The 12,566-nt window shown below is 33.8% G+C and overlaps 1 protein-coding gene across 3 annotated transcripts in view; it reads left to right on the top strand.

Moving 5' to 3' along the window:
* Positions 1-12,566, top strand: part of LOC126865899 (uncharacterized) — a 210,428-nt gene that overhangs the window by 91,310 nt on the left and 106,552 nt on the right. For all 3 annotated transcript variants that reach the window (XR_007689720.1, XM_050618851.1, XM_050618850.1), the window contains exon 2: positions 11,666-11,874. Coding sequence is in view for 2 of the 3 variants with exons in the window: in XM_050618851.1 (XP_050474808.1) it covers positions 11,666-11,874 (209 nt within the window). In the remaining variant the exon portion in view is untranslated. The remainder of the gene's footprint in view (positions 1-11,665; positions 11,875-12,566) is intronic.

The raw sequence follows: 12,566 nt of genomic DNA, 5'->3' as shown, positions 1-12,566 counted from the left end.
GAACACTACTTTTTATAGTATAAGTATTTCAATACGCGAAGCGTCTTAATTAAAATGAAATATTTTATATATGACAATTATCTATATATATATATATATAGATAATTGTCATATATAGATATATATGACATATATGTCATATGTGATATATATATATATATATATATATATATATATATATATATATCCTTTCTATGTAGTTACATATGATTATTTGCATATTTATAAGTTGATTGATTAATTTTGTTTCCTCTATGAATTGTAACGCATCACAGGTTTGTTCGTGTTTTTATTATATCCCACCATATACATAGAAACTATCCGCTATTTCTACCTCATCGTACACGTACAGTATATAAAATCTACAGACTTTTAAATCGCATAAAATCAACACCACGATCCATGTAACATTATCATGGTCGAAAAATTGCAAACATTCCACGTGCTAAAAAAGCACCGTGTTTCAACAATGTCCAATAGCACGATTGTACGCTTACTTTAAGAGGATATACCTGAAAGAAGAATGTCCTAATTTTTCGCATGGTTAATTTTAAACGGGCGTTAACAGACCGCGCGTTGCCGCATCGACGTTAATGGCTCGCAAAGGACGAGGAAACAGGCCGCTATCGTCACTTATCAGTGGTTCAGATTCAATTGGCACTCGTTTTGCGAGCAACGATATTATCCCCTTTGCAGTACGTGTTCCGCATTCTCGAAAAGCAATAAAGCGATACCGTGTTACCGGATCGAAAGGGAAAAAGAAACTGAGCGGGATGCGGGAACCCTATACATTTTTCACTATAGCCGGTGCATCGTTAACGTTCATTAAACTTGAATTCCGCTGGTCTGGAGACACATGTGCGTACCGCAGCTGAGAGATAGTTATGCTCTTTGTGCTCCTTTTTTGCATTTAAGTGGCCTTCGTCGAGCTAGGGAAAGGAATGTTTCATTGAGAGACTCCCGGTTCCGGACGCTGCTTCTGTCACCTTGATAAAGAGCATACGTCGTAGATGTTTGTTTCCGCACGTTCGAGCATCCCACCAGAATGATGGTACGTAGAAGAATCGCGATAGGGGAATTCGTACGACACGATTCGGATACGTGCGGTTGTCTGGTGAAATTGTAAACTGGATTCGATTGAAATATACATGTAAGTGAGTGAGTGTTAGGTTCATTGAGCATTCTGTTCTTTGTGTTCTTTAAAAGGAATCCATCATTTTAAATGAATATTTTCTTTTTATTCATCGATTATGAAGCATATAGAGAAAAAATTTTCTTTGTGGCGATTAGAATGTTCACGAAGACATAGTTTTTCGGTATATTACGTTTATGTTCTCTATCAATTTTTGAAAGGCTGTAACCAAATGATTCAGTGGAGTAATGTATTTGGAATTTCTAATTTGCCTCGTAACCACAAAAAAGATTTCATATAAATCGTGTGTATCGAATATTGAACTGAATTAGATAGTCCTTCTGTGTTCTGTAAGGCAAAAAATAAATCGTTTTAACGTATTTAGACCGCGAGAATTATTGTCCGTGCCGCTTTTTTCTCACTGTACATTTTATATCGAGTCATTGGCGAAGTAATGAGTTTTTCGATTTTCGTGTAATTACGCTATTTTCCGGAATTTTAGATGTCCGAACGAGCAGTCGACCGTCACTACATTTTCATTTGCCTATCCATGTGTTGCTCTCATATACACACTTGTTTCCAGTTCGTTTTATCTCGTATTTTTTTCCTATTTTTAACCGCTCCCTTTCACACTCGTTTTTCTGTTTTTTATTTTAATGCACTTTTTCAGTCTATTTTCAACGTCGATATCAATAAGAGAGCCCTGTTCACTTGTAGATAAAATCTCAATGTAAATTTACTCTTCAACTTCGTCTATATATCAAAACGGTATCGTGGAAACGCTGTTCCTTTTATATTAAATATCTCTGTTATAATAAAAGAAACGTTTAAATGTGTTTTCAGGAGCTTTTAGAACGTTGAAAACATTTAAACATAACATTTCTTTAATGAAACGAGAAAATAAGGAAGAAATTTGAACTTTGTAATCTTTTTTGCATTCTAATTCTCTGTTTGAAGTTCTCATTTGGCATATTTTTTTCTTAAGTCATCGGCAGCATAGTAGTTAAAAAGAAACGGAAGCTAGAGCGATATATATCTTAAAAAGAAACTTTTCTTTATACTTTTTTCTGTGCTTTTAAAATGGTATAAGTTTAAACCGTAGAAAAGCTTTTCAGTTGCGAGTAATTAGAAGATAGTATTGCATGTTTTCTCGTTAGAAAGAAACGCAATGTAAAACTCTTTTACCATTAATAACATCAAAACTAGTTTAGGAACGTATTATGTACGCTATTTTTTGGTTTTAGACGTAAATAACGTAGTTTTAACGTAGTTGAATCTAAAGAATGGATAAATAAGATATAAAATTTTCAATGAAGTAATGTACTAGAATTAAATTGAATTCTGTAAAATAGAATATAGGAAATTGTTTCGTATTTCAGATGGATTATTTATTTTCTGAAATTAATAAATGAAATAGCTATCTTGCGCGTATATGATTTTTTTCGTCCTACCATCTACACGATTCTGTTTCAGAAGTTCCATCGTACTGATGCTTTTTGTTCATCTCTGTAATCCTATCAGGTTCAGAAGATCGTACTGCGCTTTAATCTCACTGTCACTGCAGTCCGTTTTAAAGATCATGGCATTCTTCTGAAGAAAATATAAAATAAATTCCCGGCACTGGTAGACTTTCTAAAATGTTGATCGTCGTTTCACTATTCTGTCTCGTATATTTAAATATGGCCGTAAATGACTTAAATGTTTATTGTAAAATAGTATACTTTTTAGTATCTTTTATTCTCATTTAAACATAGATTTCACGATATAATATTGCATATTGTGATTACAATGTTTAAGCAAATAATTAATGGACAATATCTGTTCTTCATTTAAATCATTCATATACATTAATGCACGTAAATGTGTATATTACTTAATCATCAATTTTCTGATATGTACTACATATTAAATCAAGATTTAAATGTACAAGAAATTGACAAGAATTTTAGCATTTATAACGAACATATACGACTATCATTTCAGTATGTATTCGATTAGCTATGCACAAGCGCAAAGGAACACCTCTACAAGATACTTCGAGAAATTTAATCCCTGACACAGGAAAAATCCAAACCGATCCAATCTGTTTGCATTCAATGTGGTACGAAGAGATTTTCTTATAATATCGAGCTCTCTAAATACGAATGTAAATCCTACATCGAATCCTCTCGATGAGAACTGTCAGCCGCTAAGGAACCCCTTGTCTTAGAACCCCTTTATCCTTTATCACCTTGCATTATCGGTTAAGAGCAATTGTAAATACTATCAGTCTTTTTTTTTATTGAAACTGAGCTTCGGAAGCGATATTTTTACAAAAACCGTGCGTAATTATGCAATCTTATATTTTTATTGACACAACTGAAGAAATGGAATCTAAAATGAAAGCTCATTTTACATATTAATTATTATAACAGCGGACTGCAATTATTTAAGATATTAAGGGAGATTTAAAAGTACAAATATACACTATTATATATAAAAATGCGGGCATAATACACCACGGTCTAGCTTGGAGTTTCAGTTTTAATTGTAGCCAGAGAAATGTGAATACAAGCATTTGTAATATATATATTAGGTACATCACTTTAGATATTTTGTACATATATTTTTGTATATTTCAAAACATTTGGTATATTCTTTCATAAATACACAATCCTTCACAGTTCACACATTACGTATAAAATAAGCTAATAATGCACGTATCATATAATATGCCATTCATAGGCCAAAGTGGTTAAACACTCGTAATATAATTTCATCAATTTCTTCTACTTTCTGTTCTGTGAAGTTAGCCGATTTAACAAATAGCTAGCTCGTTTCTTCTTACGTATTACGCTTCTATTCGTAACGCGATCAACGCAACACAACCGAAGGTTCAAACTTTCCCCATCCAATCTGACACTTGTGCAGGGTACTAAAACTCTACTACGTGTACAAAAGTTTTCTTTCGAAACAATATGATACATCTTGCCGTATAAAAAACTGTCGTCTGTTTTGTTGGCGATTATGGAATCGTCGGGTGGAGTCGGCGAGTTCCTCAGCGCGGAAACGTGTACACGTGAAAAATCGCGATGGCGTCGCGGCACGGCCATTGTTGGCCCCTTTCGATCGAACCGCCAAACTTCCCGTAATAACTCAAGGAATTCGTTAACTTGTCCCTTGTGCGCCAGTGTTTGTGACATACACGAAAAACCGTGCTTTTTCAACATGTGCTAGCCAATATGGGGCCACGATGCTAAATCTGTTTGTTACTTCCGCTTGATTCACTGCGACTAGCGTCGCGCCAGTCTCAAAGTCGAAAGTTCAGTCCTGTGGAACGACAATAAGCCGCTCGTATAGTATCGAATTCCTCTGGGTACGATCGAATCTTCCACTCGTACTTCCGCTTTCTGTCCGTGGACCGGCAGATAGAGAAGATTTTTTTGCGAAATTGCAGCTAGAAAAACCGACGTTCATCGTGCTCAGCGTTGCGCTTGTTTTGTGCTTTGGTTGAAGCGTACTAATACGCTTGATACATCCCTGCGATCGAAAATGGCTGGCAGAAAGAAGATTATCTTTTCATCTTTTTTCCGAGAAGTAAAATCTATAATTTATGGACGGATTGTTAGTGAATTTCTGTTAGTTTTTCTTGTCTTCTGTATGATTTTGTATTTCCGGAAGAATAAGCAGTAAAAAGTATAAATAGACTAGCTATTCGTATAAATATTTTAGCGTCTGGAAACGATGTTAGTTAGGTAGGTTGATAATTAATAATTGTTTACACGATTTTAAGATACCTCTCTATAATGTTATAAATACGGGCTAAGAAATAGCAAAAAAATTAATCAAATGTAAATTCTAATTAGCGAATTCTAACTTGTAGACATTTTAAGTTTAAGAAAGTTGTGAGAGGTTAATGTCCTTCCTAATAGAGTGATTTAAAATTTACAAATGCAGATAAGGAATTTTAACTTCGGTGAAAGAATGTTTTATTCTCTAAATGCAATAATGTAATGTATCGTAATAATTTACTTTCCACATTTTATATAATTTTGCATTTGCGCACATTTTTGTATTTGCCATAAACGCATAAATATACGCAGTGTAATAATCACTATAACTAAACAATATCGACACATCGCCTATATGAGAGCCCGGTTCGATTGAAACCATTTTATTATTCATTATTCATATTAACATTTTGATATTAATATCATACGTATATATAGAATTAATTCTACTAATATCACCCTCGATTGCTATTAATATCATAGGTAAAAGCTGAATATCCGTAAACATACAATTTTATCCCACAAAATTCAATCAAATATCGATTTCTATCACTTTGAATGGCACCATAGAACTTCTCTAACCCAAATATGAACGAAATGACCGTTGAATCGAAATTCAAAGTCTCTTAACTTTTCGACAGAAACACCACGCCACATGAATATTTCCATGATCGACATTGTTTATTCGAAAGAGACGAGATGTTTCCAGGGTTCGACATAAAGAAACGAACGTTTTCAACGTATTACAACCTAATAAAACGTGGCTCGTGGCGTGGCGTATACGCGCGTTTATTTACGGCATCAGGTGCATGCAGACTTGTAAAATATATCGCGGAGGAAGAAAACCAGGCAATATTCTTCTCTGCTGTTTCCGCGGAAGGAATTTTGCAATTCTGATTATAGTTTGGAGCTTGGTGTGCCGTTTAATTTGCGTAAACCATGTTCGCGGTTGTATCGTCGTTGTAAACCGACGCTCGAGCACACCAGCGTGAACATCCTGTGATAAAAAAAGAAAGGAATGAAAGCTGTAATTGATCGATTTGTTTCATGGCAGGGCTTTCGGATTGGATGAAAATGTCAGAAATGAACTGTGGGCCCAGTCGACGTAAAATTTATCGCGCATGAAACGTCGAATAGCCATTCTGCACGCTGAAAATTTAGATAAGACTGGAAATTGCGTGATTTTAATTATCTCAGTTAAAAGCAGTCAGCTTCCATAAACCTATCCGACCGGATGGAAGAATACAGCCCTGCTATTTGCGTCCAATCCGGATTTTTAAATGTGAAATAGAATGAAAACACATGATAAATATTTATCTAGTAAAAAATAATTCCGCATTCCCATTCTATGAAACGATTGTGGACTGTAAAGACGAAATAGATATGTTTGATATAGTTGATTGATATTTAAAATAAGGAAAATTAAAGCAATTGATGTCATGTGCGAAAAGTATGGCTTATAAGTTCGTATCGGCGACTAGGGTATAATAGGTGCATTTATATTGGGATTTACTTTCAAAGTAATTTGAATTCGATAGACCTTCTAACGATTTATAAAGAGCTGTCACACACCAAGGATTAATAAATTACGTAGAATAGCCTGTAAATTGTAGTATCGTTGTATAAAATATAATTCTTCATTGTAATTTTTCAGGCAAGATTTTATTTTTTTAAGACAATCAAGAGATATATGACAAAGGTCCATAAAGTTATTACTTACAAATTAATGTAGAATTGGGGTAGTTTTAAAAAGGAATCTCTATTTAAAAAAATCATATTCTTTCTATTTCGTTATTGACAGTATTTAATACTAATATTCGTATATAATTCGTTGAAAAACAAATCCTTTCGGTAATCGTGCGATTTTATGATAGTTATGTTAAACAGCATTAACTTAGCGAATAAAAATTGTTTACAATGCTGTAGAGAGGTAAAAAAGAACACGCAGAGGCAAAGCTAACTGGATTCTGCAATTCTGATAGCGGTCTTTCGCGGTCAGGAATTGAAGCTTAGTTTGCTTAGTGCGCGTTCGCAGGTGCACTGTTCGCTGGAAATATCAGAATGAAATGGTAAATAGAAGTCTTTGTCCGTTAGAGAAACACTGGAACTTCGACAAAGAGAGAGGTAACCGTGTTTGTGGCAACTACTATTAACGAATGTGAATCCTACGACTGAATTTGTTTAACTGTTCTCGAATTCAGAAGAGAAAAATAGTCTCTAATAGCTTGTTCGTTTACGATACACTACTATCGCAAAACTGATTGAGAAAAATGTTTTTGTTGTATTAGACAATTAATTTTGTTATATATGAAAGACTCTGTGTTTTTAATTTTATATTCCATATGTGAACAAATCGTCTTTTCTCTCCATTTTAGTTCAATAAATTGTTGAAATTGTTAAGAAGATTTACTATACTCTTATATCTAATAGTTACATGTGTGAAAGTATCAGATATTTCTGACACTTTTATGTGATATAGGCTTTCAAACCAGACACGCCTACAAATCACATCGCAGTAACTGTCTGACTAAACAGTTTAAATCTCCTTTGAAGAACCTGATACTTTTACTTGTACGATATGTGACTAAAGATCGAACAAATTTTTTCAACAACTTCAAGAACTATCGTACTAATTGCATTTTATTGAATGTCACTGTACGTATTGCTAGTTGTCATGTTTTATTAAAACCAGAATAGTAAATGATAAAAATTAAGAATACTCAAATCACTAAAATTATATTTTAGGACTGTAAACGCGCTAAGAGTGATAATATATCTGAATTTAACATAATTTGTATTAAATTTTGAAGCTGAAAACACAGAATTTTATTTACATTCCAAAAAAAGTAATTTCTATAAGTTCAAGTGATACTGTGTACATATATATGCGTACCTATCGATATCTCACATTGTGGTCTGCAAATAGATTCGGTTTCCAAGCTATCTTTTTGTGCATCGAATAAGCCAGCAAAAAAAAAAGAAAAAAAAGAAAAAAGAAACCAGGAGAAAGCAAACGAAGATTGAGAACATCGCAATCCTCAAAAGCAGTCTCCAGAAACTTTCAACATACGCCATGTAGGTACCTGTCTACATTTCCTAGAATTCCTTTCAGTTTGAAATGAAAGGAGGAAATGCTCCTCCAACTTCGCAGCTTTTGGCTTTTGTGCGCAAGGAATTTTCATTTATTTTCCCTATACTTGCTGCGGCAAATGTCGCTAGACACTAACGTCGATGGAACTGCGTGAACGTTAAGCGTTGAATAATTTCTAAAAGATGTTACTTCATATCTGTTTCTCCCGTCCCTATGAAATACGTTTCGGAATCTGTACATTTTTTTTCTCAATAAAACTTAATGGAAGTTTCTGAATCTAATAAAATGTTAAATGATAAGCATTAGCATCGATGAAATCTCGATAAAAGAAATCTCGAAAATCTAGAAAATTGATCGTCATTTGGAATAAAATTTTAATTCATCAGAAATTGCATTTCATATATGCTTGTGCATGAAATATGTAGAAATTTCCAAGCGATATGCTACTTCTGTAATAGTAATTACGAATTTATAATTGAGCGGTGTGCCTTATTCTGCTCTCGTAGGATGTATATTTTCTCTTTTAAAAGATTTTTTCAGAAAAACTGTAATTGGTGCCTATAAGAGCATAGAGTATAAAGGAAAACCACGTTCTCTTAATTTTTATATTTTTCTTTGCTTATATTTACATAATAATTCGAATCAGAATTACCTGGAATGAAATGGCAATCTATGGTTCTCATATTATTATTATACACACATCTAGCCTTTTAATCTTAAATATCACAGAATATAACACAGGATTATTTCTATCTCAATTCATATACAATCACAATGTAATTAACAAATAATATAAAGTAACTGAAACGTTTAATTTTCTACATTATTTTTTTGTCCTGGAAGCGTGCGTACACGAAGTAAATTTTAATTACATACTCTCTCATTGGTATGTGTGATATGAGAAGAAACAGTCGAATCTGATGAAAAATATTTCTTCAAAAACGTAGAATACTACTGTGTACCTACTTAGTGTTCGTTGATCAATCTCAACAAATTAAATATTATAAAAGAAAGAAAAGAAGAAATATAAGGTGAAATATTTGTTAATGCTGTATGAATAATATCTAAATTTAATCTGCCAATTTAACCGCCACGTCATTTTATTCGTAACAATACGTGATCTCGCATAAGAGAATTTCGATGGTGGAAAAATTAAAACGAATCTGCCATAAAAAGCTGATTCTCTGGTTCATAATTCCACTTTTTAGTTTGATCATACACGAAATACACTTTTCATACCTCTAAAGTTGTCGAAATCTCTATAACACCAGGCGCGTTAGTATTTATTTGTTGACGTGTAATCGAGTGACACAAAATCGATGAAATATTTTGCGGCACGATTGCAGCAGTGCGCAGTTTACATTATATATCACATATTGAGGCAACCATGAGTACTGGGAATGCATTTTACAAAACATTTTCGAATTACACTTGATAGCCCGTAGACGATAAAACTTGTATTTTTGCGTTAACTTTTACAACAGTCGTATACTAGGATAGCGATACAGATTGTTTCTACAAAAGTTAACATTCCGTTCTATAAAATCACAAAAAGTAAGCAAATCTAACCGGAAAATTAATAACGACGTGGGTAACAAATATAGATAATTTAAAAACTCATGAAAATGTATTCTTCGTGTCGAATTCGGTGTTGGGAGCTCGTAATAAAAAACAGTAGGAGAGTGGACTAAAGTTTATTTTAGTTACGTTAGAAAACTTTTATTCTACGTCGAGAAAGAAATTTCAACTTTTATAGTGTTTCATTCTAGTCACGTGATCAACAGAGAAGAGCATCGAGTTTTCCATTTGGAACTTTTTGTAAAAAGAAGCTTTTTCGATTTCCTACCAACGTTTCCCATAAATTATTGCTGAGTGAATGTAACTTGAGACTGGTAGTTGGCTAAAAGACAATTCTGTGTGATTGACGTGATAAAAATATTCTATACTATTTTACTATTTTACTAGTAGAAAGTTTCGTTGTTGTGGCTATATGAATTCTAGCTTACGTAAAGTATGGCACACAGGCACGTATCTCCAAAACTTTATATTAAGCCCATGATGGAATTGGTATATATAGTCAGTATAGTATAAAATTCAATGTGTCATGACACTGCTACATTATTAAAAGAAACATAAAACGATTTTTGGAAGTAATAAGCTGTACAAAATGTTCTATAAAACTACCAGACTAATTCGTATGAAAAATTACTAATTCATAATTTTTCACAGATTCAAGGTAGTGTACATCTAGCAATTTTAACGATGGTCCATAAAATATATTTTTTTCTTTGCACTATATATTTTTGCATATACCTTTTGTCTAATAACCGTTCTTCAATCATTCGCAAAGCAAACGTAAGCACGAGGCAACAACATGCACCAGTTAATCCCTGAGGTAGGTCGCGTCAGTGTCCCCTTTTCCGTGGCGAAAGCACACAGGGCTTGATTTCCGTGGAAAACATAATGCGGCCAGCTAAAATATCAGTTGGATGTTTTTCACGTTTCCTGAGGGGTAAAACCAGCCCACAGAGTTTCGTCCCTATTCGCGAGGGCTCGAGCGACGTCTACCTACTTCCGTGTAGCCGGCAGCTAGCACGTAATAAGAGGTCTCATCCTGCAGAGACATCAAGAAGCAAGCAAAAGCTCGATTCTGTTTTAATATGAATGACGTATACAGTTCAATTCCTCGGGGCTTTAATAGGTCGAATCGTCGATAATCCAAGTGAACGGAACGTCAGCGAAAAAATACAGAAAAGGGAGAGGTATATATGTGTGTTTGAGAAAGAGAAGAAGCCTGGTGAAAGAGATGATGAGGGGGAGAAAGGAAGTGGTACATTGGCTCACGAAACTATTGGACACTTAATATGGGAAATTTTTATATGCATGTCTTACATGTTATGTAAAACTTGTTGAAATTTTGTTAACATTCTAACGAAACATTTCTTGTGATTATATATATGTATATATATATTAATTAAATTTGAAACCAGTTTGAAAATGTATATAGAAATGGCAGGATATTTACTATAAACGTACTCATATTTTTAGTAAAAATGTAGTATAGAGCAAGAGTAACCACTTTCAGCACATAATAATTAGTAAAAATGGATGCTCTAAATATTGCGGTTCATTAATATATTGGATAAATGACTATTTAAAAACTTTTCTGATCCCTAGGAAATATATAGCTATATATAATTATATATAAATATATAGTTTCAAACTTTGTTACTATAGTCGTAATTGTCGAGTCTCATAACAGCGCTAATGAAATTTTAAAATGTTTCGTATATCGAACATAATATATTATAAATTATAACATAAGACGCGTTCATAAGTGTTCGGATACATTCGTGAGCTTGTGTACGTTGATCGTAAGAGTGCGTAGCTCAAGTGGTGGGGTGGATGACAGGAAAAACGTGAAGAAAAATTGTATGCTTCTGTCTGAATGTGTTTGTATGTACATATGTATAGTATGTTGATGTAGATGTGTACGGTTGAGATAGAGGAAGACAGAATGCGTTAGGCGGAGGAAGCGAGAGGAATTGTCATTCGGTGGAATTGCAATTTCTCGCTGACGCGTGCTGTGCAACCTCCGGCGCGAGGAGTAAAAGCGGACTAATGATGCACACTAGACTTAATGCTCCGTTCCTGTTCTCATTTCCCACAAAGGTGCGAGCTGCCTGCGGGATGTCAGCCTAGAAGTAGTTCCGGAGGTAGTGCAACGTGGTCAGAAGGTGATTCTGCGCTGCCATTACGATCTCGAGGAGGCTCCTCTTTACTCCCTCAAGTGGTACCGTGGCAGGCACGAGTTCTACCGTTACACACCAAGCGAGGAACCGGCTACCAAAGTCTTCAACATTACCGGAATTTACGTTGACGTAAGTGTCAATACACTTTTCTTTCTCTTCCTCCTCTGCCTTTTACGTGTAAGCGCGTATCATACCGTGGAAGTAGGGTATTTCCTCGAGAGCAATTCATGGACAGAGATAATAGAATCTGGATTAGTTAAAACTATAGCGTGTTTTAATATTTGGTTTTGCTAAGAATACTTAGTATATGTTTACCATTATATAAAAATATTTATATTTTTATAAATAAAAAGTATTTCGGACCTTTTATAACAATTATATCTGTTGTCGATAAGAAAATTCTGTATATATTTATTATTCTATGAAGAAATTTATTGATAGTACACATATCAGTCCCGCAATTTGAATAGCGTTATGATGTAATATTATATCGTAGTAGAATTTCAAAATTTATTTCGTTGTTTAAAAGAATAATAAACATGATGGTCTATGTGAACAAATTTTTTTAATTAATCAACTTTAGCAAATTTAGTAGCATTTCAAGTCATTTATGCAATTTATTTATGAACTTACTTCTTTGATCACTCTTTTCCTTAAAAATTATGATTTCTATTGTATTGGACAGCATTATATTCTTTCACAATATCGCTTTGATCGTGAAGTGAGAACAATCGTGTGCAATAATTTGAATCAATTAACCATTTAACTGCTGGTAAAAGTATCGGTTGCAGATGTTTAAGAGAATAAAGCCAAACAATTAA

Source organism: Bombus huntii, chromosome 5 (genome assembly GCF_024542735.1).
Source record: "Bombus huntii isolate Logan2020A chromosome 5, iyBomHunt1.1, whole genome shotgun sequence".
In the NCBI taxonomy this organism is placed as follows: Eukaryota; Metazoa; Arthropoda; class Insecta; order Hymenoptera; family Apidae; genus Bombus; species Bombus huntii.
Note: the sequence above shows the minus strand (reverse complement) of the source record. Positions and strands in the feature narration are given on the sequence as shown.